The sequence below is a fragment of the Bombina bombina genome, chromosome 5, assembly GCF_027579735.1.
Source record: "Bombina bombina isolate aBomBom1 chromosome 5, aBomBom1.pri, whole genome shotgun sequence".
Taxonomy (NCBI): domain Eukaryota; kingdom Metazoa; phylum Chordata; class Amphibia; order Anura; family Bombinatoridae; genus Bombina; species Bombina bombina.
This window is the reverse complement of record NC_069503.1, coordinates 441,183,454-441,210,278: the sequence shown is the minus strand read 5'-3', so window position 1 is coordinate 441,210,278 and position 26,825 is coordinate 441,183,454. Positions and strand designations below refer to the sequence as shown.

At 41.6% G+C, this 26,825-nt stretch overlaps 1 protein-coding gene across 1 annotated transcript in view; it reads right to left on the bottom strand.

Annotated features, from left to right (window-relative positions):
- Positions 1-915: 915 nt before the first annotated feature.
- The window catches only part of LOC128660454 (tetratricopeptide repeat protein 30A), a 271,599-nt gene continuing 245,689 nt past the window's right edge, over positions 916-26,825 (bottom strand). Inside the window, exons 18-19 of the mRNA XM_053714304.1 lie at positions 10,140-10,269; positions 916-1,192 (exon numbers count right to left, since the gene is read on the bottom strand). Coding sequence (XP_053570279.1) covers positions 1,056-1,192; positions 10,140-10,269 — 267 coding nt within the window. The 3' untranslated portion in view covers positions 916-1,055. The remainder of the gene's footprint in view (positions 1,193-10,139; positions 10,270-26,825) is intronic.

Genomic DNA, 26,825 nt, shown 5'->3' with positions numbered 1-26,825 from the left:
CTAAGTCTGTGAACATAGCTTACCCTCCCCTCATGGGGATATTGTCAGTCTCTTCTAGCATTATTTCAGTCTTGTCTAGAAATAAATGACTGAACATACCTTATTGCTGACTACCCTGCAAACCGTTCCCCCCCAACTGAAGTTTTCTGGTACTCCTCAGTCCTGTGTGGGAACAGCAGTGGATTTTAGTAGCAACATGTTAAAATAATTTTCCTCTCAGCAGAAATCGTCATCACTTTTCTGCTAGAGAGTAAATAGTACAAACCGGTACCATTTAAAATAACAAACTTTCGATTGAAGATAATATAAACTAGAATTCTAACACCACATTCACTTTACCCTCCCGAGAGAGACCCTAGTGCTTAGAGCCGGCAAAGAGAATGACTGGGGGGTGGAGCTAGAGGGGGAGCTATATGGACAGCTCTGCTGTGTGCTCTCTTTGCCACTTCCTGTAGGGAAGGAGAATATCCCACAAGTAAAGGATGAATCCGTGGACTGGATACACCTTACAAGAGAAATAATGTTTCATAGTGTTAGTCAGTAAATAGTCATATTCTGCACATTCAATAAATGATTGCATCAGATGTGGGGAAAAAAAGTAAGTGAATTTCTTTTCAGAACATTTTATACAGAAATACTGAATTGTTCCTATGATAGAGATCCTGGTTCTGATATGTCACAGCTGATGGTGACAAAGCGGCACAAATGCAATCAGCTCAGGCGTAAAGCAAAATGTAATCTAAGCTTCAATCTGCAAAATCACTACTTGATCTCATGTTGGGGATCAAACTGGCCAGACTGAAGTCCATGTTCCATAGAATTCTTCTATTAGACCAATTTAATTGTTTCTATAATCATCTATACATTTTTGTCGATTATATGTTTCTTATTATTTCGTACAAAAAAGTTTGTAAATTTTATTAAAATAAATAATTTTATTAAACACATCAAAATGTCATCAATGAAACAAAATAACTATACAAATATAAATCTAATTTCTTCTTAATACACTAAGAAATAAAGAACATATAAGTACCAGCAACAATTTAAATATTTTACATATTCCAAGAAGTTATTTCGTAAATTAATGCTTTCAGTTGTCTGGCTTCATAAGTAACTGTATTTTTCCCAGTGTGCATCCTCTCTTCTTCCAAAGGTTGTTCGATTACCGCCGGTATATTTTTCCCATAAACTTAAAAAAAAAACACAATGAATTGAAACGGGTTTTAAAGATGTTCATATGTTTTTTTCACTTCTTTATATTCTTAATATACAAAAATCTATTTTTAGACACTTGTTTAGCACCAAATTTTATTACACCAGTTTAGAGCCAGATTACAAATGGTATTATTAGCGTATTACAATAAGCAATATTGCGCACGTGCAAACTTTCATCCGTATTACAATTTGAAAGTAAACGTGTTTGCTCGAGTGCAAATTAAATTAACTCGTCAGGTTAGTGCGACTAAAGATCCCATGTAAAGACTAAGGGGTAAGTTGACTAAGTGTCGGGCGGACATGATTCGTTGTCGGCATTTAACATTGCACAAGCATTTCTGGTGAAATACTTGTGCAATGCCACCTCCTGCACATTCACGGCCAATAGGCCACTAGCAAGGGGTGTCAATAATCCCAATCATATTTGATCGGGATGATTGCAGCCTGCCCGCAAGTTACGACCGTTGCTTCTTAACTTATGTTTCCAGCGAGCCGGAAACATTGGGCGGAGAATGCAGCATCCGCAGCTTATTAAATCTCCCCCTAAGGCTCAAAATAAATGCACCAAACACATCATAAATACATTAAAATAAATTGTTAAACTCATATATACACTATCTGATAAAAAATATTAATATAAATTTTATAAAACAATTTTATAAGGGTTAAAAGGTACATAGTATATGACAAGGTATTTAACTGGAAAGGGCAAGTATATATATATATATATATATATATATATATATATATATATATATATATATATATATATATATGTGTATTTATGTATATACATACATAAATTCACATGTATGGACATATACACACACACACACACACACACACACACACATATATATATATATATATATATATATATATATATATATATATACACACACACACACACTTTGGAGTCTTTTCCACTCCAATACCTTAAAGACATTATAAAATATAAAAATGCTATTTTACGTTTTAACTGTGTATTTACTGTAAATATTTTATATTCCAATGTTTTTGTATTTTTATGTTGAATTAATTTTTATTAGGGAAGAATACGATCACACTGAATCAATAATTACACAGGTATGTCATGTACAAATTCTATACTAATTATTCGTAGTCTCCTATACAAACATTGTAACACAACATTACCTGACCAAAAATCTGAAGAATAATTTCACTGTGTTCAGATTCCTCTCCAAATTTAATAAGAAAAAATAGTGAGAAAGAAATAGAGTAAGAGGGGAAAAAAAAGAAAATTTGAATAAAAGGTGGATAAGAAATAGATAAGATTAAGATAGATGCTTATCTTATTGTTTCTTTTGTCTTTAGGGTTCTTCTGCCAGACCACCGGATCCTCTTCCTTATATCTGTCACTGTCAAACAAGCTTCCCTTTTCCCCCCCTCAACTCTAGATCCCAATGTTCCACCATCACTCATTTGTCTTGTACATTATCCAATAAAACCATGTTTTTTGAAAAGTTGTCTGTGTGTCCTGTATGTGAGCTGCTTGTTCATACATGTTATAAAGTATCTGATCTTATTAACAATCTCTTCTTTTGTGGGTGATCCTACTTGCCAATGACGTGCGATACATATTCTCGCTGCTGTACAAACTATTCTTATAAATTGATTTATATGTTTATTACATTTCTTGTTATATTCATGGAGTAGTGCTTGAGGTAGTGTCAGTCGTATTGATTCCTCTAAGATGGAGCTAAGAAGGCTAGAGAGATCTTCCCAGACCTCCCTAGAGTGGGGACAGTCCCACCACATATGTTTATATGTACCTACTGCTCCACAACCTCTATAGCAAAGGCTGGAGACATTGATTACTGTATGTGATGTAATAACCAGTGTTAGGTACCATCTTGATATAGTTTTGTAGCAATTTTCGATCATGTCAGCACTTAAGAGTCCCCTACATGAGTTATATAATAGTTGGTTCCACTCCTCTCCATTTATTTCCATTTCTAAGTCCAATTCCCATTTATTATATAATGATGGATCAATTCTATTTGCCCTTTAAATAATTAAATAGAGTTGTGATATTGCTTTTTTTTGGCATCTTGCCTAGTCTACAAAAATTTTCTAATTGTGTCGAAGTCCCATCTATTGACTTTGACAAGAATGTGCGTGTGTTGGATGATAATTGTAAATATTGGTACCAGTATAATTTAAGTGGCTTAATTTTTTCTTGTAGCTTGGTATATGGCATAATGTTCCCTTTTTCTAGTATGTCTGCTATCCGGTATAGGCCTTTATTCTCCCATTAACTAATACAGAGGGTGGAATAACTGTTATTACACAATTTAGTGGCGTATGGAGGGAATTAGCGGGAAGAAGAGACAAGGTTTTCGTTACTTTAGCCCATTGTGTGTACATGTGTTTCGTTACTGGGGATGTCGTATGTATTTTAGTAGTCCCCCTGTGATTACCCCAGATTACCATTTCTGGGGTAGTGAGACCATTGATATCTGTTTCCATCTTAACCCATCTTATCCTTTCCTCCTTATTGGTTACTAGAACCGTTTGTGCCAGTCTAGCAGCCTGATAATAGTGTTTTAGATTGGGTATTCCCAGGCCTCCCAGTCGTCTATGTTTAGTGAGTATGTTCTGTGATATTCTTGCTTTTTTGTTGTTTCTTAAAAATGTATTAATCATAGATTGATCTTCTTTCAGATCTCTGAAGGGGATCTTTATTGTTAGAGCTCTAAATAAATAAAATCATCATCTTAATGGTTGATATACGTCTGTACCAAGAGAATCGATATTGGCCCCATTTTAGCAAATCCTGTCTAATGTTTTTCAACAGTGGGTTATAATTAGTTTTATAAAGATCTGAGGAATGTTTGGTTAATTTAATCCCCAGGTACGTTATATGTTTTGTGACCCAAGTAAAGTCGAAATTAAGTTCTAAAAGTTTTTTGGTATGGTTTGGGAGTCTAATAGCCATAGCTTCACATTTGTCAATATTGACTTTATAACCTGATATAGATGAGAATTGCGTTAGAATGGTATATAAATTAGGTAGCGCTATTAGTGGTTTGGTTAATGAGAGTAACACGTCATCAGCTAAAAGAGCTATCTTATATTCCTCTCCTCTGATCCGTATTCCTGTAATATCTGGGGATTGTCGAATTGTTTTTGTATTTTTAAATAGATATTCCTATAAAAAAAATATATATATATATATATATATATATATATATATATATATATATATATATATATATATATATACACACACACACACACACAGTCATGTGAAAAAGAAAGTACACCCTCTTTGAATTCTATGGTTTTTACGTATCAGGACATAACACCACGCAGGTCTTAAAATTAGGTAAATACAACCTCAGATGAATAACAACACATGACACATATTACACCTTGTCATGATTTATTTAACAAACATAAAGCCAAAATGGAGAAGCCATGTGTGAAAAACTAAATTCAACTTATAATTCAATTGAAGTTATCATTTTCTGTATGACTTTTTCAGTCTCTCACATCGTAGTGGAGGAATTTTGGCCCACTCTGCTTTACAACTTTGCTTCAGTTTATTGAGATCTGCAGGCATTCGTTTATGCACAGCTCTCTTAAAGGCACATACAACCTAATTTTTTTTCTTTCATGATTCTGATAGAACATACAATTTTAAACAACTTTCCAATTTACTTCTGTTATTAAATTTTCTTTGTTTCCTTGTTATCCTTTGTTGAAAAGCTGGGATGTAAGCTTATGAGTTTGCACGTGTCCACAACACTATATGGCAGCAGTTTTGCAACAATGTTATACATTAGCAGGAGTACTAGATGGCAGCACTATTTCCTGTCATGTAGTGCTTCCGGCATGGGCACGCTACCTACCTAGGTATCCCTTTAACAAAGAATAACATGAGAACTAAACAAATTTGATAATAGAAGTAAATTGGAAACTTTTTAAAAATTGTATTCTCTATCTAAATAATGAAAAACATTTTTTTTTTTTACTGTCCCTTTAAAGTCCCACCACAGCATTTCAATCAGGTTGAGGTCTGGACTTCGACTGGGCCATTGCAACACCTTGATTCTTTTCTTTTTCAGCCATACTGTTGTAGATTTGCTGGTGAGCTTGGGATCATTGTCCTGTTGCATGACCCAATTTTGGTCAAGCTTTAGCTGTCGGCAAGGCCGCCACTAGGAATTTTGGGGCTCCTTAGTTAACCATTGATCAGGGCCCCCCCTTTGACATGTGCAATTTTTAAAACATGTATGCACTTTATTCTTAAAGGGATACTAAACCCAATTGTTTTCACGATTCAGATAGAGCATTTTTTAAGCAACTTTCTAATTTACTCCTATTATAAATATTTCTTCGTTCTCTTGATATCTTTATTTGAAAAAGAAGGCATCTTCGCTAAGGAGCCAGCCACTTTTTGGTTCAGTACCTGGACAGCACTTGTTTATTGGTAGGTGCATTTAGCCACCAATCAGCAAGCACAACCCAGGTTGTGAACCAAAAATGGTCCGACTTCTAAACTTACAGTCTTGCTTTTCAAATAAAGATAGCAAGAGAATGAAGAAAAATTGATAAAAGGAGTAAATTAGAATCATGAAAGGAAAAAATGTGGGTTCAGTGTCCCTTTAAATGTAGTCAAACTTGGAAATGTTGTAAAGGCAGTAACACACAAACACAGAAACACACTCACACATAAGGATTCACATATAGACACTCTAGCAGACACTCAAAGAAACAGACAAACATACTCAGACACAGACACCCAAACAGATACTCAGCACTTGTTTACATTGACCTGACAAGTAATGAGGTAGACTACAGTTTTGTCAAAAAAGGAGATTTACAAGATAAAATATGGAGTTCTGATTATCTTTTTGTCAAGGAAGATGACAACTATATGATGAAAACAGCATGCAGTGGCTGAAAGGAAGGGCCCTGAACTGCTTAAAAAATAATTTAAAGTGTAAGTGGTGGATTGGGGACTTCCGGAAAGGTCTCAGTCTCAATGTCTGTAGAAAGCTGTGAATAATCAGTAGTCAGGTCAAAATGTCCTAAAAAGGAACGGACAATGGACGCACACACACAAACTTGCACATACACCCAAGGAAACACCTACAGACCCAGCCTCAGAAAACACACAAAGACATACACATTCAAAGACACCCACAGAAAACACACAAATACATACACACATACAGAGACACACCCACAAAAAACACACAAAGACATACACACACAGAGAGACACCCACAGAAAACACACAAATACATACACACACACCCTCAGAGACACCCACAGAAAACACACAGACACACAGCCTCACAGAGACACCCACAGAAAATGTACAAAGACATATGCACATACCCTCACAGAGACATCCACAGAAAACACAGGCATACATACATACACACACACCCCCTTCACAGAGACATCCACGGAAAACACATAAATATATACACACCCACCCTTACAGAGGCATCCACAGAAAATACACAAAGATATACATACACACACACACACACCCTCACAGAGACACCCACTGAAAATGCACAAAGAAATATGCACACATCCTCAAAGAGGCATCCACAGAAAATGCACAGACATACGCACCCCCCCACCAGAGACATCCACAGAAAACACAGCCATACATACACATACACACCCTCACAGAGACATCCACAGAAAACACACAAAGACATACACACCCACCCTCACAGAGGCATCTACAGAAAATACACAGACATACACGCACACCATTACAGAGACATCCATAGAAAATGCACAAAGACATACACACACCCTTACAGAGACATCCACAGAAAATGCACAAAGACAGACACACACCCCCTCACAGAGAGACCCATAGAAAAAAAATACATACACACTTATAGAGACACCAACAAAAGCACAAAGACATAAACACAGACACACACAGAAACACTCAAAGAAGGTACAATTTATGCACATTGACATCCCCTAAATCAAGTGTGTGACATGCATGAAAATTAGGAGATCACTTTTTAAAGAATCATATTTGCAAATGTGCAAACAAAAATACTTCTGTGAATTCAAAATTGTACATTAATGATCTATCAGAATGGATAGATGAAGAAAAGCACTTTTGAAAGGTTGACATAGGTTTAGGCCCCACCTCCCTAATTTCCCCAACCAAGAGCACCACTTCAAATCTGGTGTACAAATGTTCCCATCTGTCAGCTGTACTTATGGATTTTGAAAATGATGTACTCTATGTTGTCTTGGTGGAATCATAAGCTGTGGTACTCAGTCTCATACCATTAGATCTGGTTAAAGACAGGATTTAGGCTTGTTTGTATGTATTTCAAAATTAAGTCAGCTGTAGTGTAAACTGAACAGTGTTAAGGTAACCTGTCTTATTTCAAACACTGAACAATCTTAACCTGAGAGTATAACATTTTATGCAGATGTACAAATCTTAGATAAAATGCCTCCTGACATCTGGAAAGTCCTTGCATAAAGGGGCAGTAAACTGGAATGTAATTAAAATATGTATATAAATAAAAAAAAATCATATCTGCCGAAAGGGCACCTAACATTTGTATATTGAGGAGGAAACATTTCTACATGGTTTTAAATATAGAATTTCGACAGCATTGTCAAATAATCATAAATACCCTGCTGCATATTGCTAAAAAATGTTTTTATGGACCCCTGGCCACACCATACAACTACCACACTGAAGTTACAATCCAAAATTGCAGGTCCTACCTCCTCTGCAAATGAAAGTGATCTGCCATCTGACTCAGGCACACACTGTACAAAAAGTGCCAAATCTGTCTCACACTGTGCATAGTGGCTTAGTGCACACTCAGAAATCCTCTCAAATGCTAATGCTTTACTCCTTGTAATGACATTTCCCACGCTCAATAGCACTCTGCTGTAGCACCCTCTGGTGGCTGCCAATTTTTTTTTCAAAATAAATAGTATTTTTTTTAATAATAGTTGTTTTTGCCTCAAGCGGCCCCCTGGCCCAGTGGGCCCCAAACAGGAGTCACCCCTTTCACCCCCTGATGGCCGCCCTGGCTGTCGGACAGATGGCCTCACATTTGACTCTAGAATACGTTGGTATACAGAGGAGTTCATGGTCGACTCAATGACTGGAAGGTGCCCAGGTCCTGTGGCTGCATAACAAGCCTAAATCATCAAATCATCACTCCTCCACCTTCATGCTTGACAGTTGTTATGAGGTGTTTGTGCTGATATGCTGTGTTTGGTTTTCACCAAACATGGCACTGTGCATTTTGGCCAAACATCTCCACTTTGGTCTTGTCTGTCCAAAGGATATTGTTCCAGAAGCCTTGTGGTTTGTTCAGATGCAACTTTGCAAACCTAAGCCATACTGCCATGTTCTTTTTAGAGAGAAGAGACTTTCTCCTGGCAACCCTTACATACAAACCATACTTTTTCAGTCTTTTTTTATTTGTACTGTCATGAACTTTAATATTTAACATGCTAACTGAGGCCTGTAGAGTCTGGGATATAACTCTTGGGATTTTTGGAATTTCTCTGAGCATTGCACGGTCTGACTTTGGGATGGATTTGCTGGGACATCCATTCCTGGAAAGATTGGCAACCATCTTGAATGTTTTCCACTTATGAATAATCTTTCTCACTGTAGAATGATGGACTTTAAATTGTTTGGAAATGGCCTTATAACCCTTCCCAGATTGATGGGCAGCAACAATTGCTTCTCCAAGATCATTGCTAATTTCTTTCCACCTTTGCATTGTGTTAACACACTCCTGAATTCTCAAGACCAGCAAACTGCTAAAACGTTGGCCTTTATAGAAGTGGTCACAAATGCTGATTGTCAATTATTCAAGGGCATTTGATTACCAGCACCTGGCTGCTACTTAGCCTCTTAATTCCTATAAAAGCAATAAGGGTGTACTTGGTTTTTCACACATGGATTCTCCATTTTGGTTTCAATTTTGTTAAATAAATCATGAAACTGTGTAATATGCTATGTGTTGTTGTTCATCTGAGGTTGTATTTACCTAATTTTAAGACCTGTTAAGGACCAGGTGATTGTTATTATGTCCTGATACGTATAACTACTTTCGGCTATAGCGCAGTTGGTCTAATGTGTCCTGAAGTTAGCGGCCATCAGGTTTTGCTTGCATGCACACATTTTACTTTCAACTTGTAATATGCACGCTAAACCACCCGCATTTAAAGCTTACTTCCCGCTGTGTTTGCGGGGGAGTGAAAGCGATAAATAGCATGCCACTTGTAATTCTGGCCCTTAGCTTTTTGAATGATGCAATCACTCTGTAAACACATGTATACAGTACTGACACAATTCTAAAACAATGAGAATTTAGGGAACTTCTTCAAAAAACAATTTTATTTTTTCACATATCAATTTTACTTTAAAAACTGTACAGTCTGAGGTTAATGAAAAAGAAGTAGGGTTCCCTTGATAAAAGCATACTTGCTAGTTATAGCATGATGGGGTATTTCTAAGGACCCCTAAAAAGCTCATTTACCTCATCAAATATATGAAGAACTTTTTGCAGATGCTTAATAATGGTATAATGTATATTGATTGCACTTTTCAACCCACCTATGGGACACAAATGGATACATTAACTATTAAATGATAATTGGCAGCTTGTAATTACTATTAGTTGCCAATGTAATCTAAACTTGCAATCACTTTATCACCTCTGTAGCCAACTTACATTCCTACAATAACATGGTGTCAGTCTGCAGTTTTATATTTAATTTCTCCATTGCAAATTCCTAAAGAATTACTTTTAGTACAAAAACATAATAATACAGTGGACTCAGATTTAATATAAGCACTTTGCAACAAAAACGTAGCTTTAAATTGATCTGCATTCATTCCTTAACGCTCTAATGTGGTAACTTACTTTCACATTGTTCCAAAAACTGAATGCATTCCTGGATGACACTGTCTCTCAGCATGATCATGTGTTTTGACATGTTCTCCAGGAGAGAGAGGAAGCACCGCTTTGCATAGTACCATGTGTCTGTCCCAAGCTACAAGTTAAATAAAAAAATATAAAAGAGTGATTGGTTTTATTTAATGTTCCTAAAATGGATGTTTCTGTTCTTTGTTTTCATTCAGATTGAAGTGTGTCCCTGTCTACCACAAGAGCTGTGAGAGATTTCTTGTGAGCAAACTGTCCTTAAAGGGACATGAAATCCAAACATTTTCTTTCATGATTCAGAAAGAGCATACCATTTGCTTCATTAGCTTGGTATCCATTAGTAGAGCAGCAATGCACTACTGGGAGCTAGCTTAACATATTATGTGAGCCAGTAAAAAGAGGCATATATGTACAGCCACCAGTCAGCAGCTAGTTCTCAGTAGTGCACTGCCGCTCCTGAGCTTACCTACATATGCTCTTCAACAAAGGATAACAACAGAACAAAGCACATTAGATAACAGAAGTAAAATAGAAAGTTGTTTAAAATGACGTGCATTACACAAGCATTTCACTAGCATACGCTGTCGGCATTTAGCGATGTCGGGCGGACATGATCTGCTACACAATCATCAAAAACCCACATAGCCATATATTTAGCTCTTTTGCCCCTGTTACAGAGGAAGAAGTTTCTGCCCTTATACTATCCTCTCACCTCACTACTTGTTCCCTCGGCCCCATCCCCTCACAACTACTCTCCTCCCTCTCTTCTACCCTTACCTCTATACTCACACACATCTTCAACCTCTCCTTCAACACTGGTATAGTTCCCACATCTCTTAAACATGCATTAGTCACACCTATCCTCAAAAAACCTTCTCTCAATCCAAACTCCTCATCAAACTACCGCCCTATTTCCCTACTCCCTCTTGCCTCAAAGTTTCTTGAAAAGCTAGTATATGCACGTCTATCCCATTTCCTTACATTAAACTCCCTCCTTGACCCACTGCAATCTGGATTTTGCCCCCTTTACTCAACAGAGACAGCAATTGTTAAGGTTACCAACAACCTACTTACAGCTAAATTCAAAGGCCACTTCTCTCCACTTATCCTCCTTGATCTGTCTGCAGCCTTTGATACTGTCGATCACCCTCTTTTGCTCCATACCCTCCAATCCTTCGGCAACTGAGACACAGACCTCTCGGTGGTTCTCTTCCTACCTGTCAAACCATACATTTAGTGTAGCCTTCTCTGGGGCATCCTCTGCCCCGTTACCTCTTTCTGTTGGGGTACTGCAATCTCTGTCCTCTGTCCCCTTCTTTTCTCAATCTACACGTCCTCATTAGGTTCCATAATAAAGTCCCACGGGTTTCATTATCATTTGTATGCCGACGATACCCAAATCTACCTCTCTGCACCAGAACTATCTCCTTCCTTACTAACCCGTGTCACTAACTGTCTCTCTCATATCTCATCTTGGATGTCCTCTCACTACCTCAAGCTAAATCTCTCCAAAACTGAGCTCCTTATCTTCCACCCTTCTTCCAAAATCTCCACCCCCATGTCTCTATAACTGTTTATAACTCCATCATTACCCCAACCTCACATGCCCGATGTCTTGGGGTCACACTTGACTCAGATCTTTCTTTCACTTCTCACATTCAGTCCTTGGCTAAAGCCTGCTGCTTCCACCTTAAAAACATTGCTAAAATTAGCTATTTCCTTACACAAGACACAACTAAGATTTTAATCCACTCTCTCATCCTTCCCCGTCTCAACTACTGCAACTCTATCCTCTCTGGTCTCCCTAGCTGCCACCTAGCTCATTTACAATCCATAATGAATGCCTCTGCCAGGCTCATCTTCCTTACATGTTGCTCTTCATCTACCGCACCTCTCTGCCAATCCCTTCACTGGCTTCCTCTTCCCTCCAGGATTATCCACAAAATTCTCACTCTGACACATAACGCCCTCAACTGCATTGCTCCCCCCTTCATATCAGACCTTGTCTCCAGATACTCTCCCTCCCGTCCCCTTCTCTCTGCTCATGATCTCATACTCTCCTCCTCTCTTGTTACTGCCTCACATTCCCATTTACAAGATTTCTCCAGACTGGCTCCCACCTTATGGAACTATCTGCATCGCTCCACAAGACTTAAAAGCTGTAAGTTCACTTTCATAAGAGCCAACTACAACAGTCCAACTCTTGTCAAGACCCTCTACCCATTTGATCCCTGTAATTGTTTTTTATATACCACTTATGTTCATAGTGCTGCGGAACCTATTGGCACTCTACAAATACCTGATAATAATAATAATTTCCATTATTAAAGTTAATATGTTAAGGTGTTTCATTTTACAATGGAGAAAATACAAAGTGCATTGTAATTTGCAAAAGCTACACAGAAATATACAAAGTATGATTATAAGTTATTAAAGTAACACAAACATAATCAGAATGTGTAAAAACATAAATTATGCTTACCAGATAATTTCCTTTACTTCTGTATGAGGAAAGTCCACGGCTTAATTCCTTGCTTGTGGGAAATACAGAACCTTGCCACCAGTAGGAGGCAAAGACAACCCAGCCAAAGGCTTAAATACCTTCCCCACTTCCCTCATATTCCAGTCAATCTGCCAAGGGAACAAGGAACAGTAGGAGAAATATCAGGGTATAAAGGGTGCCAGAAGAAAAAACAAAAATTTTGGTCCGCCCAACGGCGAACACGGACGGGGGTCGTGGACTCTCCTCATACAGAAGGAAAGAAAATTATCCGGTAAGCATAATTTATGTTTTCCTTCTTAATATTAGGAGAGTCCATGGCTTCATTCCTTACTTGTGGGAAACATATACCCAAGCTCTAGAGGACACTGAATGAAAATGGGGAGGGTAAAAAGAGAGGCGGACCCTATTCTGAGGGCACCACAGCCTGCAAAACCTTTCTCCCAAAAGCTGCTTCAGCCGAAGCAAAAACGTCAAACTTGTAAAATTTTGAAAAGGTACATAAGGAAGACCAGGTAACCCTCCTACAAATCTGCTCTATAGAGGCCTCATTCTTAAAGGCACAAGAGGAGGCCACAGCTCTAATTGAACTCAGATGAAGCCTGATGAAACAGCTTGTTGCTGAGAAACGCGTCGCCTTGTTTTTATCATTTTAATAAAGCAATTTTTATTTGGAACACTTGCTACCATCTTCTTTACCATATTTCCCCTCTGTTAGAGAGGGAAATATATTTTATTGGGTCTCATTTGACCATTGGTGTATCCTGGGTCCACTCTGAACTTGGGAGTATCCGGAATCTTCGCCTGTGTCCAGCTAGCCTTGATTAAGTCTGGTGGGTGACCACATTGATCCCATACAGCCCCTATAGCATCAAAGGAGATGCTACAACTATTGTGAGTACCACTCATATTGTTTGCATTGGTTTACTTGTGCTAAGGCAATACTAGGCCATATAGGCACCTGTGTTTCTTTTTGTCATTCTGATACAGACATCACATCAACACCAGCAATACCGGCAGTCGGTCTTCTGGGTGACTGTTATAGATCCCAGACTGTCTCCATAGCACTGACTGAGGTGCTTTCACAAATGTGAGTTCACTCCTTTATATATTAAGTTGTTTGGACCAAACAATATTGGGCCATGTGGCGCATCTGTCTTCTCTTGTCTATGTAGATTGCTGCTTTGGATCCTGGCCTGGATCTCCACAGATAGCTGCCTTGATTCTCCTACCAGAGACGTTATACTCCCTTCACTATATGATCATTGGTATTTGTATATGTATTTGTATACCATTGTTGGATTGCTATTTTTACATTTTACATATTGCATCATATATTGTTCTGCAATACCACACTGCAATTTAGATTTTGGCACTACCAAACAATAGTTTGATATATTCACCTATCGTCATACTCACTAGAAGTATTACTATTTGAGGTATAGCTACGCATTTACCTTTTAATATTATTATTCCATCTTTCTCATTTGAGGTACCTACACTTCTACTCTGCCACGTATTTACTATTTAGTATTTATTATTTACTATCGAGTATCTTACCACTTCTTTCTAGTTTGAGGTATATATATATTTATCCTGTCCATAAGACTGGATTGGTCTAGCTATTAGGTGTATTGACCAATTACAGTAGGGCGCCCCCTCCTCTGTTGTTCTAATTGAACAAGCCTTAATCCTCTGAGGAGGCTTATGTTCCGCTGTCTCATATGCTAAGCGAATAAGACTCCTCAACCAAAAAGATAAGGAAGTGGAAGAGGCCTTCTGCCCTCTACGCTTCCCAGAATAGACAACAAACAAAGAAGAAGTCTGTCTAAATTCCTTCATGGCTTGAAGATAGAACTTCAAAGCCCGAACCACATTCAAATTATGAAGTAATCGTTCCTTCGAAGAAGGAGGATTAGGACACAAGGAAGGAACCACAATCTCCTGATTGATGTTGCAATCAGAAACAACCTTAGGGAGAAAACCTAACCCAGTACGAAGAACAGTCTTATCAGCATGAAAAACTAGGTAAGGAGGCTCACATTGCAGGGCAGAGACTCTGCACGCCTAAGTAATAGCCAGCAGAAAAAGAAGGTTCCAAGACAGTAATTTAATGTCAACCACATGCATAGGCTCAAACGGAGTTCTCTGCAAAAATGTAAGAACTAGATTTAAACTCCAAGAAGAAGCAATAGATCCAAACACAGGCCTGATTCTAGCCAGAGCCTGAACAAAAGACTGAACACCAGGAAGCTTAGCGAGCCTCTTGTGCAATAAAACAGATGGAGCCAAAATCTGTCCCTTTAGGGAACTAGCGGAAAGGCCCTTCTCCAGACCATCCTGGAGAAAGGAAAGAATCCTGGAAACCTTGATCTTATAAACAAACAAAGTTGAAACCCAGACCAGCTCATCCAGTTAAAAGACGTTTTATTCCAAGAAATTAAAATCATTAAACACACACCACACTGATAAAATTCCCCTAGATGCACCTACAGGCTAGGTATATTAAGATAAAGATCAGGTACTCGTCACATCTGACGCATTTCGGTTGTACCCGTATTCATAGATAACTGATACTAGCACTTGATCATAAAAATAGCACTATGTCTCTTCTAATTGGTTCCTACATGACACTCCCCTTTCCTTAATCGGACTGCTCATTCAACTCTTATTGATGGATATACTCCGTGCAAACTGACAAGCAGTACATATATTCCACACAATTATATTATGTCGCTAATGAAAAATGTGCTCATTTATCAGTTATCCTTATAGGAGAATTGTTTTGCATCTCTCCTTCAACTCTTCTATAAGATATGATTAATGGCTATACTCAGTTCAGACAAGCATGAAATAAATACATTTGACACAATTATATTATGTCGATGGTTGAAAATGACATGACCTATCACTTGGTATACTCTTCTCTTTCAAACCTTATGATAATAAATTGTTCAATGGATTTGTGCACCACTATTTATCACTCACTACGGACTTCATTGTTCGAAAGGGGAGTCCTACTTGACTTTCTGTAATCTAAGATAAAGCTAGGAGATAGAATGAGTATACTTCCTATAGACTTTAGGGAAAAATGCTGACGTTCACCATAAGCATTTTTTCTCCTATGCCAAAGAGTATATAACTGTACAACTTATTTCATTAAATTATTTTTCCCAATGGTTAATGAGATCCCATTCTGAATTAAAGCCAAAAGGCCTCTCTCTTATAGAGAAGTTTTTCTCCATCTCCTCCTCTCAAGGGCTGCCTCACATGCTCCACTGCTTGCCATTTAAAAGTGCTTACATTCTGGTGATGGTCTTGTATAAAATGAGACGCCAGAGCAGAGCACTCTTTACCATATCTGATGTTACTTAGGTGCTCCCTTATCCGAGATCTCACCTCACGAGTGGTGAGACCTACGTATTGGCGTTTACATTTGATGCAAGAGATCAGATATATTACAAACCCCATGGCGCGGTTAATACATTGGGAAGTTTCAAATCTTTGACCTGTAACATATGATTCAAAATGACAAGCGACCAATACATGGTCACATGCTTTACATAACACACTGCTACATTTAAAAGTGCCTTTATGTAGCAGCCAGGAACTTGCATTCTCCAATTTAGGAAGACAAGTTGGAGAGAGCATGTTCCCAAATGTCATGCTCCTAGTAGATGAATATCTACATCCCTTTTCAACAATGGGTTTCAATTTTTCGTCAGCCCTCAGAATTGGCAATTTCTTCTTGATGATCTCACACACTTTGCTGAATTGGTTACTGTAGTTTGTAACAAAATATATCTCAGGGCATCTGTTATTTCTTCTCCTTTGACCTTCAGTTTCTTCCTCTACTTTCTCTTGTTTCTAAGGGTATTTTCCCTGGATATTCTGTCTGTATGTTTTTTGGCATTCCGAATACTATGTCTGGGATAACCCCTTTCTTTCAATTGTGACGAACGTTTTCTGCATTCATCTTCATAATCCTCCTCACGGGAACAATTCCTCTTCATTCTTAGGAATTGTCCTTTGGCTATTGCCATTGATACCTGTTTCGGGTGATTACTTGATACGTGCAGTAAATTATTTTAAGAGATAGGTTTTCTATAGGTTTTTTGTACTGATTTCCCCCTTTATAACATCTCTCTTGAGTGTGATGTCTAAGTAATTACAGAGGGGTCAAATTCCATGGTAAATCTAAGACCTATCTCGTTAGAGTTAAGAAAACTCAAAAACTCTTGCGCTTCATCAGACTGATGCTTCCAAATTAGAATAAGGTCATCGATAAACCTGCGATAGAAATCCCTTCAGGGAGCAGGTAGCATTCTATCTCCAAAGATGTGGGTCTCCTCCCACCAACCTAGAAACAGGTTGGCGTAGGTTGCAGTCCTACACCTCTGGAGATAGAAATTATCCTGAAACTCAAAGTAATTATGTTACAGTAAGAACTGAACAATACATACCACAAAATTCACCTGTTCTTCTACAAGTTGGGTTCTAGTATTTAGGAAATACTTAATAGCCTCAAATCCAAATTTGTGGGGTATCCTAGAATATAGCGAGACCACATCAATAGTGACCCACATATGTTCAGTATACTATTTAAGCTGTGTACACAATCCCAATAAGTGTTTGGTATCTCTTAGATAACGCCATAAGGTACTCACAATAGGCTGGAGAATCAAATCTACCCATTCGGATAGAGGCTCTAAAATAGAGCCAAAACCTGACACAATCAGTCTTCCACTTATGTTCTCCAACGACTTGTGAACCTTAGGGAAAAAATGAAAAAGCGGTGTCTGAGGATGTTCAGTGTATAAATATTCTGCCATCTTTATGTCAAAAAAACCTCTTTCTACCCCATCATCTATTAAAGATTTTATTTTCCTTTGGAAGAATTTCATGGGGTTTAATGTGAGTGGCTTATAAGTAAGGGGATCTTGAAGTTGTCGATTAGCTTCCTAAATATAATATTTACATTGCATTATGAATGTACCTACTCCTTTATCTGACTTTCGTACAACAATATTTTTATTATCTTTCAATTCTTTTACAGCCTTGTTTTGCACATCATTCAAATTTAAATCCCCTTTTCCCTCGATATAGTACAGACCTGTTAAGTTTTTTTCTACTGATTTCTGGAATTGTTCCAGAACCGTATCTCTACTATGGATGGGATAGAAACTCGACTTCTTGGACAGAGTGGCAGTTATCACAGTAGAGCAGACAGTGTCAACATTCCTCTAATTAATCATATCTGATTCTTTCAGGAGATCTTTCATATCCTGGACACTACACAGCTCACTGAAATTCATACCACTATGTCCCCCTGTATCAATCAAAGCTGCACCAGATATCGGTTCATACCTCTTTTCTTCATTATCATATGAAAAATGCCTCCTCAAAGTTAGGGTCCTAATTAACTTGTTAATATCAATTAGCGTTTCAAACAAGTTTACTTTGCTGGACTGGGAAAAACCTAAGTTAAGTACCTTGTACTGTGCAATACTTAGATCCTGTTCAGATAAATTAATAACATTTCCCACTATATACACACTCTTCCGCAAGGAGGGGGTCAGTATCTCTTTATTTAGTTGTCTATCCTTTGGGTTCTCAATTGATAGCACTCTATCCCTCTCCGCTCTTTTTCTGACCACCCCCTTTCGAGTTTTCCTTTGGGTATGTGAAAAACCTGTTGCATAATATGTGTTCTCTCTCTCCTCAGTGGGTTCCCATAAGCCCCATCAGCCTCCCCTGTGTAAGCTGCATATGCCCCATAAGCACCCCCTGTGTAACCTACATAAGCCACATCAGCACCCCCTGTAATCCCCAGAAGCTCCCCTCTGTAACCTACATAACCCCCATAAGCAGCCCCTGTGTAACCTACATAAGCCCCATAACCACCCCCTCTAACCCCATAAGCACCCCCTCTGTAACCTACATAAGCCCCATCAACACCCCCTCTTTAACCTACATAAGCCCCATCAGCACCCCCTGTAACCCCCATAAGCCACCCTCTGTAACCTACATAAGCCCCATAAGCACCCCCTGTAACCCCCATAAGCCCCATCAGTACCCCCTGTAACCCCCAGAAGCACCCCCTGTGTAACCTACATAAGCCCCATCAGCATCCCCTGGAACCCCCCCATAAGCCCCATCAGCACACCCTGTAACCTCTATAAGCACCCCCTCTTTAACCTACATAAGCCCCATCAGCTCCCACTGTAACCCCAATAAGCACCCCCTGTAACCCCCATAAGCACCCCCTCTTTAACCTACATAAGTCCCATCAGCACCCCCTGTAACCCCCATAAGCACCCCCTTTAACCCACATAAGCCCCATCAGTACCCCCTGTAACCCCCCATAAGCACCCCTGTGTAACCTACATAAGCCCCATCAGCACACCCTGTAACCTCTATAAGCACCCCCTCTTTAACCTACATAAGCCCCATCAGCTCCCACTGTAACCCCAATAAGCACCCCCTATAACCCCCATAAGCACCCCCTCTTTAATCTACATAAGCCCCATCAGCTCCCACTGTAAACCCCATAAGCACCCCTGTAACCCCCATAAGCCCCATCAGCTCCCCCTGTAACCCCCATAAGCACCCCGTGTAACCTACATAAGCAACATCAACTCCCACTGTAACCCCCATAAGCAACCTCTGTGTAACCTACATAAGCCCTATCAGCCCCCCATATCACCCCCATAAGCACCCGCTGTGTAACCTACATAAGCCCCATCAGCCCCCCTGTAACCCCCATAAGCACCCCCTGTGTAACCTACATAAGCAACATCAGCTCCCACGGTAACCCCCATAAGCACCCCCTGTGTAACCTACATAAGCCCTATCAGCCCCCTTGTAACCCCCATAAGCACCCGCTGTGTAACCTACATAAGCCCCATCAGCCCCCCTGTAACCCCCATAAGCACCCCCTGTGTAACCTACATAAGCAACATCAGCTCCCACTGTAACCCCCATAAGCACCCCCTGTGTAACCTACACAATCAACATCAGCTCCCACTGTAACCCCCATTAGCACCCCCTGTGTAACCTACATAAGCCCCATCAGCCCCCCCTGTAACCCCCATAAGCACCCCCTCTGTAAACTACATAAGCACCAGCGTCCCCCTGTAACCCCCATAAGCATTCCCTGTGTAACCCACATAACCTCACATTCACATATCTGATTCTTTCAGGAGATCTTTCATATCCTGGACACTACACAGCTCACTGAAATTCATACCACTATGTCCCCCTGTATCAATCAAAGCTGCACCAGATATCGGTTCATCCCTCTTTTCTTCATTTTCATATGAAAAATGCCTCCTCAAAGTTAGGGTCATAATTAACTTGTTAACATCAATTAGCGTTTCAAACAAGTTAACTTTGCGGGACTGGGCAAAACCTAAGTTAAGTACCTTGTACTGTGCAATACTTAGATCCTGTTCAGATAAATTAATAACATTTCCCACTATATACAAACTCTTCCGCAAGGAGGTGGTCAGTATCTCTTTATTTAGTTGTCTATCCTTTGGGTTCTCAATTGATAGCACTCTCTCCCTCTCTGCTCTTTTTCTGACCACCCCCTTTCGAGTTTTCCTTTGGGTATGTGAAAAACCTGTTGCATAATATGTGTTCTCTCTCTCCTCAGTGGGTTCCCATAAGCCCCATCAGCCCCCCTGTGTAAGCTACATAAGCCCCATAAGCACCCCCTGTGTAACCTACATAAGCCCCATAAGCACCCCCTGTAATCCCCATAAGCACCCCCTATGTAACCTACATAAGCCATATCAGCAACCCCTGTAATCCCCATAAGCCCCCCTCTGTAACCTACATAACCCCCATAAGTAGCCCCTGTCTAACCTACATAAGCCCCATCACCACCCCCTGTAAGCCCATAAGCACCCCCTCTGTAACCTACATAAGCCCCATCAGCACCCCCTGTAACCCCTAAAAGCACCCCCTCTTTAACCTACATAAGCTCCATCAGCTCCCACTGTAACCCAAATAAGCACCCCCTGTAACCCCCATAAGCACCCCCTCTTTAATCTGCATAAGCCCCATCAGCTCCCACTGTAAACCCCATAAGCACCACTGTAATCGCCATAAGCCCCCCTTGTGTAACCTACATAAGCCCCATCAGCACCCCCTGTAACCCCCATAAGCACCCCCTCTTTAACCTACATAAGCCCCATCAGCACCCCTGTAACCCCTAAAAGCACTCCCTCTTTAACATACATAAGCTCCATCAGCTCCCACTGTAAAGCCCATAAGCACCCCTGTAACCCCCATAAGCCCCCCTTGTGTAACCTACATAAGCCCCATCAGCACCCCCTGTAACCCCCATAAGCACCCCCTCTTTAACCTACATAAGCCCCATCAGCACCCCCTGTAACCCCTAAAAGCACCCCCTCTTTAACCTACATAACCTCCATCAGCTCCCACTGTAAACCCCATAAGCACCCCTGTAACCCCCATAAGCCCCCCTTGTGTAACCTACATAAGCCCCATCAGCTCCCCCTGTAACCCCCATAAGCACCCCCTCTTTAAACTACATAAGCCCCCCATCAGCTCCCCCTGTAACCCACATAAGCACCCTGTGTAACCTACATAAGCCCTATCAGCCCCCCATGTCACCCCCATAAGCCCCCGCTGTGTAACCTACATAAGCCCCATCAGCCCCCCTGTAACCCCCATAAGCACCCCCTGTGTAACCTAGATAAGCAACATCAGCTCCCCCTGTAACCCCCATAAGCACCCCCTCTTTAACTTACATAAGCCCCATCAACCCCCTGTAACCCCCATAAGCACCCCCTGTGTAACCTACATAAGTCCCATCAGCATCCCTGTAACCTCTATAAGCACCCCCTCTTTAACTTACATAAGCCCAATCAGCTCCCACTGTAACCCCAATAAGCACCCCCTCTATAACCTACATAAGCCCCATCAGCATCCCTGTAACCTCTATAAGCACCCCCTCTTTAACCTACATAAGCCCCATCAGCTCCCACTGTAACCTCTATAAGCATCCCCTCTTTAACCTACATAAGCCCCATCAGCACACCCTGTAACCTCTATAAGCACCCCCTCTTTAACCTACATAAGCCCCATTAGCACACCCTGTAACCTCTATAAGCACCCCCTCTTTAACCTACATAAGCTCCATCAGCTCCCACTGTAACCCCAATAAGCACCCCATGTCACCCCCATAAGCACCCCCTGTGTAACCTACATAAGCCCCATCAGCACACCCTGTAACCTCTATAAGCACCCCCTCTTTAACCTACATAAGCCCCATTAGCACACCCTGTAACCTCTATAAGCACCCCCTCTTTAACCTACATAAGCCCCATCAGCTCCCACTGTAACCCCAATAAGCACCCCCTGTAACCCCTAAAAGCAACCCCTCTTTAACCTACATAAGCTCCATCAGCTCCCACTGTAACCGCATTAAGCCCCATCAGCACCCCCTGTAACCCCCAAAAGCACCCCTTGAGTAACCTACATAAGCTCTATCAGCCCCCCATGTCACCCCCATAAGCACCCCCTGTGTAACCTACATAAGCCCCATCAGCACACGCTGTAACCTCTATAAGCACCCCCTCTTTAACCTACATAAGCCCCATTAGCACACCCTGTAACCTCTATAAGCACCCCCTCTTTAACCTACATAAGCTCCATCAGCTCCCACTGTAACCCCAATAAGCACCCCCTGTAACCCACATAAGCCCCATCAGTACCCCCTGTAACCCCCATAAGCCCCCCTGTGTAACCTACATAAGCCCCATCAGCATACCCTGTAACCTCTATAAGCACCCCCTCTTTAACCTACATAAGCCCCATCAGCTCCCACTGTAACCCCAATAAGCACCCCCTATAACCCCCATAAGCAGCCCCTCTTTAATCTACATAAGCCCCATCAGCTCCCACTGTAAACCCCATAAGCACCCCTGTAACCCCCATCAGCTCCCCCTGTAACCCCCATAAGCACCCCGTGTAACCTACATAAGCAACATCAACTCCCACTGTAACCCCCATAAGCACCCTCTGTGTAACCTACATAAGCCCTATCAGCCCCCCATATCACCCCCATAAGCACCCGCTGTGTAACCTACATAAGCCCCATCAGCCCCCCTGTAACCCCCATAAGCACCCCCTGTGTAACCTAGATAAGCAACATCAGCTCCCCCTGTAACCCCCATAAGCACCCCCTCTTTAACCTACATAAGCCCCATCAACCCCCTGTAACCTCCATAAGCACCCCCTGTGTAACCTACATAAGTCCCATCAGCATCCCTGTAACCTCTATAAGCACCCCCTCTTTAACCTACATAAGCCCCATCAGCACACCCTGTAACCTCTATAAGCACCCCCTCTTTAACCTACATAAGCCCCATCAGCTCCCACTGTAACCCCAATAAGCACCCCCTGTAACCCCCATAAGCACCCCCTCTTTAACCTACATAAGCCCCATCAGCCCCCACTGTAACCCCAATAAGCACCCCCTGTAACCCCTAAAAGCACCCCCTCTTTAACCTACATAAGCTCCATCAGCTCCCACTGTAACCCCAATAAGCCCCATCAGCACCCCTTGAGTAACCTACATAAGCTCTATCAGCCCCCCATGTCACCCCCATAAGCACCCCCTGTGTAACCTACATAAGCCCCATCAGCACACCCTGTAACCTCTATAAGCACCCCCTCTTTAACCTACATAAGCCCCATTAGCAGACCCTGTAACCTCTATAAGCACCCCCTCTTTAACCTACATAAGCTCCATCAGCTCCCACTGTAACCCCCATAAGCACCCCCTGTAACCCACATAAGCCCCATCAGTACCCCCTGTAACCCCCCATAAGCACCCCCTGTGTAACCTACATAAGCCCCATCAGCACACCCTGTAACCTCTATAAGCACCCCCTTTTTAACCTACATAAGCCCCATCAGCTCCCACTGTAACCCCAATAAGCACCCCCTATAACCCCCATAAGCACCCCCTCTTTAATCTACATAAGCCCCATCAGCTCTCACTGTAAACCCCATAAGCACCCCTGTAACCCCCATCAGCTACCCCTGTAACCCCCATAAGCACCATCTGTGTAACCTACATAAGCCCTATCAGCCCCCCATATAACCCACATAAGCACCCGCTGTGTAACCTACATAAGCCCCATCAGCCCCCCTGTAACCCCCATAAGCACCCCCTGTGTAACCTACATAAGCCCTATCAGCCCCCTTGTAACCCCCATAAGCACCCGCTGTGTAACCTACATAAGCCCCATCAGCCCCCCTGTAACCCCCATAAGCACCCCCTGTGTAACCTACATAAGCAACATCAGCTCCCACTGTAACCCCCATAAGCACCCCCTGTGTAACCTACATAAGCCCCATCAGCCCCCCTGTAACCCCCATAAGCACCCCCTGTGTAACCTACATAAGCCCCATCAGCCCCCCCTGTAACCCCCATAAGCACCCCCTGTCTAACCTACATAAGCAACATCAGCTCCCACTGTAACCCCAATAAGCACCCCCCTCTGTAAACTACATAAGCACCAGCACCCCCCTGTAACCCCCATAAGCATCCCCTGTGTAACCCACATAACCTCACATTCACATATCTGATTCTTTCAGGAGATCTTTCATATCCTGGACACTACACAGCTCACTGAAATTCATACCACTATGTCCCCTGTATCAATCAAAGCTGCACCAGATATTGGTTCATCCCTCTTTTCTTCATTATCATATGAAAAATGCCTCCTCAAAGTTAGGGTCCTAATTAACTTGTTAACATCAATTAGCGTTTCAAACAAGTTAACTTTGCAGGACTGGGCAAAAACAGAATTTATGTTTACCTGATAAATTTCTTTCTCCAATGGTGTGTCCGGTCCACGGCTTCATCCTTACTTGTGGGATATTCTCTTCCCCTACAGGAAATGGCAAAGAGAGCACCCAGCAAGAGCTGTCCATATAGCCCCCCCTCTGGCTCCGCCCGCCAGTCATTCGACCGACGGTTAGGAGAAAAAGGAGAAACTATAGGGTGCCGTGGTGACTGTAGTGTATAAAGAAAGAAATTTTTCAAACCTGATTAAAAACCAGGGCGGGCCGTGGACCGGACACACCGTTGGAGAAAGAAATTTATCAGGTAAACATAAATTCTGTTTTCTCCAACATTGGTGTGTCCGGTCCACGGCTTCATTCTTACTTGTGGGAACCAATACCAAAGCTTTAGGACACGGATGAAGGGAGGGAGCAAACCAGGTTACCTAAACGGAAGGCACCACGGCTTGCAAAACCTTTCTCCCAAAAATAGCCTCCGAAGAAGCACAAGTATCGAATTTGTAAAATTTGGCAAAAGTATGCAGGGAAGACCAAGTCGCTGCCTTACAGATCTGATCAACAGAAGCCTCGTTCTTGAAGGCCCATGTGGAAGCCACACCTCTAGTAGAATGAGCTGTAATTCGTTCAGGAGGCTGCCGTCCGGCAGTCTCATAAGCCAATCAGATGATGCTTTTCAGCCAAAAAGAAAGAGAGGTGGCAGTAGCTTTCTGCCCTCTCCTCTTACCAGAATACACAACAAACAAGGATGATGTCTGTCTGAAATCCTTTGTTGCTTCTAAATAGAACTTTAAAGCACGGACCACATCTAGATTGTGTAACAAACGTTCCTTCTTTGAAACTGGATTCGGACACAGAGAAGGAACAACAATTTCCTGGTTAATATTCCTGTTGGAAACGACCTTTGGAAGAAAACCAGGCTTGGTACGTAAAACTACCTTATCTGTATGGAATACCAGATAGGGAGAAGTACACTGCAAAGCAGATAATTCAGAAACTCTTCTAGCAGAAGAAATAGCAACCAAAAACAGAACTTTGCAAGATAGTAACTTAATATCTATGGAATGCATGGGCTCAAACGGAACCCCCTGAAGAACTGAAAGAACTAAATTTAGACTCCAAGGAGGAGTCATGGGTCTGTAGACAGGCTTGATTCTAACTAACGCCTGTACAAACGCCTGTACATCTGGCACTGCTGCCAGACGTTTGTGTAACAAAACAGACAGAGCAGATATCTGTCCCTTTAAGGAACTAGCTGACAGACCTTTATCCAGACCTTCTTGGAGAAAGGAAAGTATCCTAGGAATTTTAATTTTACTCCAAGGGAATCCCTTGGATTCACACCAACGGATATATTTTTGCCATATCTTATGGTAAATCTTCCTAGTTACAGGTTTTCTGGCTTGAACCAGAGTATCTATGACTGAATCTGAAAACCCACGCTTAGATAGAATAAAGCGTTCAATTTCCAAGAAGTCAATTGGAGAGAGACTGGATTAGGATGTTCGAATGGACCTTGTACTAGAAGATCCTGCCTCAAAGGTAGCTTCCATGGTGGAGCCGATGACATATTCACCAGGTCTGCATACCAAGTCCTGCGTGGCCACGCAAGGGCTATTAGAATCACAGAGGCCTGCTCCTGTTTGATCCTGGCTACAAGCCTGGGAAGTAGAGGGAACGGTGGAAACACATAAGCTAGGTTGAACGACCGAGGCGCCACTAATGCATCTACCAGTGTCGCCTTGGGATCGATGGATCTGGACCCGTATCGAGGAACCTTGGCGTTCTGGCGAGACGCCATCAGATCCATATCTGGAATGCCCCATAGTTGAGTTAACTGGGCAAAAACCTCTGGGTGGAGTTCCCACTCCCCCGGATGAAAAGTCTGACGACTCAAATAATCCACCTCCCAGTTGTCCACTCCTGGGATGTGAATTGCAGATAGGTGGCAGGAGTGATCCTCCGCCCATTTGATGATCTTGGATACCTCTCTCATCGCTAAGGAACTCTTTGTTCCACCCTGATAATTGATGTACGCTACAGTCGTCATGTTGTCCGACTGGAACCTTATGAATTTGGCCTTTGCTAGGTGAGGCCACGCCAGGAGCGCATTTAATATCGCTCTCAGTTCTAAAATGTTTATCGGAAGAAGAGACTCTTCTCGAGACCATAGACCTTGAGCTTTCAGAGAGTCCCAGACCGCACCCCAGCCTAAGAGACTGGCGTCGGTCGTGACAATGACCCACTCTGGTCTGCGGAAACTCATTCCCTGAGACAGGTGATCGTGAGACAACCACCAGCGGAGAGAATCCCTGGTTACC